This window comes from Papaver somniferum, chromosome 3 (assembly GCF_003573695.1).
Source record: "Papaver somniferum cultivar HN1 chromosome 3, ASM357369v1, whole genome shotgun sequence".
Taxonomy (NCBI): Eukaryota; Viridiplantae; Streptophyta; class Magnoliopsida; order Ranunculales; family Papaveraceae; genus Papaver; species Papaver somniferum.
Window position 1 is genome coordinate 29,464,610 of NC_039360.1, and position 8,355 is coordinate 29,472,964.

The 8,355-nt window shown below is 35.2% G+C and overlaps 1 protein-coding gene across 1 annotated transcript; it reads left to right on the forward strand.

Moving 5' to 3' along the window:
• Positions 1-312: 312 nt before the first annotated feature.
• Positions 313-933, forward strand: LOC113359225. The gene has a single exon (XM_026602894.1). The coding sequence runs from the start codon at positions 313-315 to the stop codon at positions 931-933; it is 621 nt and encodes a 206-aa protein (XP_026458679.1).
• The last annotated feature ends 7,422 nt before the right edge of the window (positions 934-8,355 follow it).

Genomic DNA, 8,355 nt, shown 5'->3' on the forward strand with positions numbered 1-8,355 from the left:
TACTCAGTAGACAAGCTAGCACAGTTGTATGTTTCCTAGATTGTTCTGTTACACGGTGTTCCGTTATCCATCATATCAAACAGAGGTGCTCAGTTTACATCTGATTTTTGGAAGGGTCTTCAAAAATCATTTGGTACTAATGTTACTCTCAGCTCAGCTTTTCATCCGCAGTCATATGGGAAATCAAAACGGGTCATTAGAATACTTGAGGATATGCTTAGAGCATGCGTATTGGAGTTTCAAGGTAGCTGGAAGGGTCATTTGCCATTAGCTGAATTTGCATAGAACAATAGCTATCAAGCAAGTATTGGTATGGCGCCATTTGAGGCATTATATGGGCGACCGTGTAGATCACCAATTTGTTGGACAAAGGTTGGAGACAGTTTGTTGACTGGGGCAATAATAATTGCAGAGACCACAGAGATAATTAGAATCATTAAAGAACGTCTTCGGGCAGCTCAGAGTAGACAGAAAAGTTATGCATGCCATAGTCGACGTCCACTACAGTTTGAAGTTGGGAAATATGTATTGTTGCGAGTATCTCCAAAGAAGGGTATTACTAGATTTGGATTGAAAGAAAAACTTGCACCAAGGTTTACTGGACCATTTCAGATTGTTGAGAAGATTGCTGAGGTAGCATACAGACTTGCACTACCAGTAAGCATGGGTCAGATTCATAATATATTTTATGTGTATATGCTTCGTGGTTACGAGTCTGATTCCTTTCACGTGTTGGATTGGCAGTCTCTACCACTAGAAGATAATGGTTCTTATAAAGAAGGGCCGATAGAAATTCTGGATCAAAAGGAGAAAGTTTTGAGAAACAAAATCATTTCCTTAGTGAAAGTGCGATGGGTCATCATAATACCGAAGAAGCTACTTGGGAGAAAAAAATCAGATATGCGCGCTCAGTATCCCGATTTGTTCACCTGAGGTATGTTAGTATTCTTTTCGAGGACAAAAAATTATGTAGGTAGGGTGATTGTGGCGATCCTATAATTTGTCTTTTGTTTATTGATTTCTCAAAGCACGGTTAGTAATAATTGTGTCACTAATATTTCAATAATTGTGAAAAGCCAACCATACGTTTGGGATAGTTTGTTTGTTTTTTGGTTAGTTGTCAGAAGTTACTAATTAGGATGTTGAGTTTGTCTTTACTGTGTCTTATGTTTGTTGGAAATAAATTAGCTTAATAATATTAAGATTTTAATCAGGTTAGTTAAAAAAAAATAGTTTTGACGCGGTGACCTTCTATCTCGGCACATAGGGTCACAATATGTTAAGGAGATGTTTGACAAGAAAATAAGAGATATGATAAAACTCTCGAACTTATCTTTTGTTGATATGCTTGTCCCATCACCTGTAGCTTAGAAAAAACAAGGAAAAAATAAAGATCAAAAGAAACGAGTGAATTTTGTTTTCAGTTCCTGATTTCTATATGAGAGAAAAGAAGGTTATGATCGTGAAGCCCTCAATTAGATAAAATCTGTAGAAAGTGTTTGGAAAGAGGGTTTTTCCTTGTGTTCTTATTGATCAGTAATAGAAGGTATGGTTCGACTCTATTTATTCATGTTACCACTAATTGAATCCGTGTTCAACGAATTCTCAACCAACGAGTTTCGTATTCTGAAATTCAACTGCCTCTATAACTATCTATTCTTGTCAATTTATGCTTGAACTACCTAGGGTTTCTTTTGAATTTGGATTCATTCTTTCAAAAATTACTAAGACTTGGTAGGGTTTAGAACTTGTTGGGGATTAAAATTAGGAAAATTTCTTGTTTGGTCCTAGGCCCATATAGTTATTTATAGTAGGGTCCAACCGGATTTTTTTTTATCCGGAGGTCCAAAATTAATTAAAACAAGGAAATGTCCATAATGCCCATTACTACCAAACGTGTGTTTCTACATTGCTTACAAATTTGAGTACATATCTGGTACACTGCTTAAAAATTCGAGTACATATTTGCTACACTGCTTACAAATTTGAGTACATATCTGTCGCACTGCTTAGAAATCTGAGTACATATCTGTCGTACTGCTTACAAATCCGATTATATATCTGAATGCTTACAAATTCGAGTACATATTTGCTGCACTGCTTCCAGGTAGAGTACAAATCTGTAAGAATCAATGATAAATAAATTAGAAAACGTCATATATGTACTGATAGGTAATACACAAAAGAATACTGAAAAACAATTGATAATAACAATTTATGAGTCTTGTGACTCTATAGATTATCATTTCCACATAGTGACTAAGGGTGAAAAAACAGTTGTGTATCAGGTGGTGTTTGTTTGTAGCATGAAGCAATAAATGGGTATTCCAGTGAGACAACAATATCGCACAGCAGCAGGTAGTCAGGAAACTTGTGGTAGAAAAAAGAATTGTTCTGCCTCAGAGGTCTACATGATTTTGGGAGAACGATAAAGCTTTCAAAAAATAGTATCAGTTAACAAAATCACATTATCTAACTGTAAATATTAGGCTAACCTTTTACTTATCTGCATGCCCATGAGCCTACATTAGGCCATTTGGCATTTAAGAAACTACACAGGGTGAGGTCTATCTATCCAGTTGAGGATAACAATTCCAGAGCATTAAACAACATCGAGAAGATGCACCAAGCTACTATTCTATTTATTTTGGTATGTATGACAAAAGCAACAAAATCCGAGCAACATACATGTTCCAGGTGCACCTCTGCCTGCTAATTTTTCTTCTAATGAGGATGTGGATGAAGGGCATGGAGTAATTTATATAGCTGAGATGCATCCACTGGTGATCCAAAGTTGAGTAACGCAGAACGGGTTCCCACCTTCACCTGTCTGTGATAGATAAGATACAAATTGTATCATGAATCTTAAAAGGAAATACAGAAAATAGGAAGACCACATAAGAGGAAGAGCACATACACATGAATCAAAATCCCCTTCAATTCTTCACCAAGTGGAGCACCAGCAATGAGTAAGATACAGTCATGCAATTCCAATTTAACTCCTTCAATTATCATCTCTCTAAAGATACCCAACGCTTCTAATGCATTTCAAGAACACTTATTCATCAAACACTTCACAACATCACTAACAAACATAAATTTCAAATACTACACACATGAATTAAAGAAGGTCTATAAAAAAATCTAAGCAAAACCCAACTGTGTACATTTTTTCATCAACTATATCCCCACAAACTTTTAAAACAGCAAGAGAAGTATAAAATTTAGGACGAACTCTGGACAGTGATGTTTATCAACAATTGATAATAACAAAAGAAAACTGAAAAACAAACCATAAAATTATCAGATCTACTAATGAAATAAACACAAAACATGATTGTTTATTTAGATCTGAACTTGTTCCATCAAAATCCACCAGTATATCATATACGTACCGATGATTAATACACAAAAACAACTTAAAAGCATATCAAAGACAACCAAAATGAAACTAAAATCAGTTGCATGTGAAAACCAAGTAATGAATCTCTAAAAACCAGAATCGAAACACTTTTTTTCTTCAATATTCCATATATATACTTCTAGATCGAAGAAGAAAAATATCAAAAACTACAAAAATAACAAAATTAAAGCATAATTTTTCAGTACATCATATATGTACTGCTGATTCATAATCTAAACTTCAGCTGCATGTGAAAAACTAGTAACGAATCTATGAAAAAATAGAATGGAAACCGAAAATCATTGTTAATATACATACCTGGAAACACAAACAATCTTCTCGTCGTAAATCATAACGATGCATCTTCTTCTTCTTCTTCTTCTCAAAAATAAACTAAGTTTCTATCAGTACGGGATATGTGTACTGTTGATTCATATACAAAAAAGAACTGAAACACGTCTAAAACATCTAAAATGGAAGTGGCATAATCAAATCTAGCAACGAAATGAACAAAAAATGTGATTATTCATCTAGATCTAATATATAGTCGACAAATCAACCATGGAGATCGAAAACATAATCAAGCACAACAATGATTAGATCGCCAAAACCTTAAAAGAAACATTACAATGGAAAATCTTCATCATCTAATTCGGTAGAAACGAGAAAGAACAAAAACAAATCTTCATCTGCAACAATGGTGAGAGGAAAGAGAAGAAGAAAATGAATATGAAATGTGAAAAATATTTCTCATGCTTTTAACATATTAAATAGGAAAGGTTATTTGTGGTATTTTCATATTACGTATACCTGATCTCGCACGTGTGCAGGACCTGGGCTAAAAAAATTTGGTCCATTTTCATGTTTTCTTTTAATTATGGACCTCTGATTACTGGGCTTTAATGGGTGGACCTGCCACTAACTAAGAACACTATAATGGTACCTATTGGTAATTCCTAGTTAAAATTATGTTTTCCCTGGATCTCTAAATCAGCCTGAAGTTAGGTTTTATAGAAAATTAGTTGAATTGATTTAATCATCTGGTTGCAGATTTTTTTTAGGTTGGTTAGAACTGTTTTAGCTTGAGTTTGGTCTTTCATATTATTGTGATGTTATAGGGCTAGAATTTCTTAGAGGTTGGTATTTTGAATCTACGAATCACCATGAAACTAAGGTTCAATAAGAAAATTTATTGGATTGAATTAAACAACATCATTTCAGAAGTTTCATATGTTGTCCTGTGACTTTTCAGCCTAATTCTAGACGTTTTAGATTTTGATCTGGATTGAGGTTTTTTCTCACGAATTTTAGTCCTCTAAAAGACAAATCAAATGTGATATTAAGTGTCATGTACTGAGCTACTCGACGTAAGATATGCTTATTTCAGTAACTGTTGTTCAGCTCACTTGACTAGAGCTGTCAAACGGGCCAAGCTAGGGTCAACCCGGCCCTAGCTTTCCAACCCGTGGTCGATCAAGGGTTGACCCTAGCCGTAGTATTGTTCACAATCAAGCCCAAAACCCCAACCCTAGCCTTAGACGGGTTGGCCCTAGTTTTCTTATCAAACTAAATCATTTAAAAAAAAATACTGAGACTGAGAGGTTCGAACCAGCGTCGGACGCCACGAACTTTTAGGTCAAACCAACGTTTTCCCCTCTTCGTCTTCTCTTTTCTTTATCCAACCCATCTCTCCTTCATCTTCTCTACTCTTCATTTCATATTAAAATTCATATAGGTCTTATCTAATTCTATTCAAGTACAAATCTCTATATATTTTGTTCTATATTTCTACCACAAGATTCTAACTTGGTTTCTTTGCACTATTAGCTCTTTGATTATAGGCAAACAATAGACAGTGAGTTAATGGTTCTTGATACTCATATATGTCGTTGATAAATTGATTGATGTTTAGAATTTGATATTTATACTAGTTAATTGACGTGGGTGGGTATCTATTCATATGTGAAAAAATTGATGGATGTATATAATTTAAGATCTGGTGATGATTGTTGTTTGTATTAAGGGTTAATGACTTCAATTTTTTGTAATCTAGATGTAGACCGGTAAATTATTAGTTGGATTTATGATCATAATAAATTAAATTTCGATAGTTTCCATCATTTAAGGAATTTGAAACTATGTAAGTTCTAGCAAAGAGACCTTAAAATCATAGTTAAAGCTCTAAAATAACAATGACATATAAAACATACGGGTTGACGGGTAACCCGCGGGTTGGCCCTAACCCGGCTTGTTCTCTATTAGGACCGGATAGGACAACCCTAACCCGGCCTGTTTAGTCAACGTTCCAAGCCGAGCTGGGTTCAAACAAGCCGGGTTAGGAATTTACAGCTCTACTCTTGACCAATTCTATTTACAGTGATGTTGACAGATATACATCTTAAACTAGCCTAAGACTTCTATTGATAGGTTTTAGTTTATCTTTTGAACAGGAATTTCAGCATGGCATTCAATGATTTCTTGTTGATATTAGTAGTCCGAATTCAGTGTACAGGTTAATGTATCTATCCATATCAGTTTGTCATGTTCTTAAGTCGATTTCAGTCGAGTCGTTCTATTTTCTAACTTAACTTCTATATGCTTAAGGTGTGTTTTGGATTCGTTAAGTGGGCTACGAGGAGTAAGGTTTGAATAGCGGTTTGAGGTGGGAATTTACATTTCTTTTTTGTAACCATTGATGTATCTTTACAAAACTATGTTTATGCACTTAAACAAACTCATGCATTGTTGGATTTTAATTTCCGAACTCTGTAGATTCTTTTAGCCTTTCCATTACTTGGAAATGGTCTGAAATGTACTTGCTTGGATTTGTGAACGTGTGGGAAATAAGAATTTCCATCTGTGGTATATAGGATACGCTCCTTCATTTATAACTACTTACTTTCAGCTTTTATACTATGACTAGGGAGATACACCACAATATTACCTATTCGGTGTGGAATTCACGGCATCAATATTATAAAATGTTTGAAGAATAGTTCCATATATATGATTGTTTGTGTGTGTTGATCTTATTATAATATTTAGAGTTCATGACTGTTTATCGAAGTGAGTTAAATGTGTTATCTACGTTTGGAAAATTTTGCATTGTTTTAAGTTCAACTTCAATGTTTACTTTTGAGATGTGTAAGTGCCTACTGAGCTTGTTTGGCTCACTGTTTTCATCTCTTTTTAGTGGCAGGTAATTATAGAGCTGCCAAACGGGGCAAGCTAGGGCCAACCCGACCCTAGCTTGTCAACCCGTGGTAGGGTTAGGATCATCCCTAGCCCTAGTATTATTCATGGACAAGCCAAAAACCCCAACCTTAACCCTAGACGGGTCAGCCCTGACGGGTCGACGGGTTGGCTGGTCACTGTTCGAATTTAAAAAAAAAAATGAGATGTGAATGTGGAGATTCGAACCCAAGTCAATTAGGTGGTCACATAGCATACAGACCACTGGACTATGAAAGCGGCTTTTCCCATTTTTCCGTCAATCACATATATGATCTATTTACACGGTATTTTTTTCACCAAAAATAAAGAGTTAAAAACCCTACAAAAAACCTTTCTCATTTCTTCTGCCGCATCACTGTCTCCTTCCTTCCTCGGCTCCTCCACCTCCCTCCTTAGTCCTTCCTCTCTTTTTCATTTTTTCTTACTTTGCTTCTTTACCTTTTTAGATCAAGATTCTTCGCCTTTGACTTTGCTTATCCACCTCCCTCCTTAGTCCTTCCTCTCTTTTTCATTTTTTCTTACTTTGCTTCTTTACCTTTTTAGATCAAGATTCTCCGCCTTTCACTTTGCTTAGACCTAGATTTTTCTAGGAATTTGATAATCAGTTGATTATCATTTTTTTGTTTATTCAATCAGTTGATTAATATTTGTATGGGAAAAATCGTATACAAACCAACATATTTATCCTCTCCTTATATGTCTGTTTCTCTCTTTCTTTGGATTTAATATAATGGTTGCCTGATTTGAATGGATTAAAAGAATGGGTATTCACTGGATCTTCAAATTCTAGACTTGCTCTATTGTGCATCTTATTTGATAGATCTATGTTTGTTACCAGCTTGTTTGTGTATACTTAAAGTTAATAAAGATTTAGATATATATGATTTAACATCTTGAAAGTAAGAAATGAACTGATTGTAAGAAATATCAAGGCCAGGTTTTCTATATTTCGTCAAAGTAACATAATTTAACGGGTTGGCGGGTAACCCGCGGGTTGACCTTAGTCCGGCTTGTTTTCTAGTAGGGTTTTATATGGCAACCCTAACCCGGCCCGTTTAGACAACAAGCCAAGCCGAGCCGGGTTGAAACAAGCCGGGTTAGGGTCAACCCGCGGGCCGGGTTATTAATTGACAGCTCTAGGTAATTTTTGTGAAAGTGGTGAAGAAGCGGGCGAGAGTGAGTTTAGGGTATGGGTTGAATAGATTGCTTCAACTCACATTCTCGGGAGATCGTTTCTGATCTCGTGTTAGTGTTGATCTGTCGTGTGTGTGTGTCTATATATATATAAATTGTGAATGGTATGTGTTAGTGCTTGTAAGTAGTATCCACCCCTACATTTTGTATGTGAACAGCTATCACAAACACACTCCTAAGTGAATGGCTAGAAGAACTACTGTTGTTTAATATAGCTCTATGTAGTTTGGTTTTAATCTGTTCAGCCTTAAAATGAATGTTACATCTGTTGAAATTAGATACAGTTCACAATCAACCTTGTGAAATTGGAGTTAAACAAAAATTAATACTTTAAGTTTGGATTTATGCCTTAATTATGGTTTAATTAAATTGGGGCGCTACAATTTTAGGAAGAGGACGACTCTATTTTATAACTAGGATACACAAAATTAGTGTCGGAATTCAAAGATCCCAATTGTTTGAGGTTTCCCTTTTACATACTTTCAAAACATAGGTTGCTTTAGGTTTAAGCTAAGAGCGCTTTG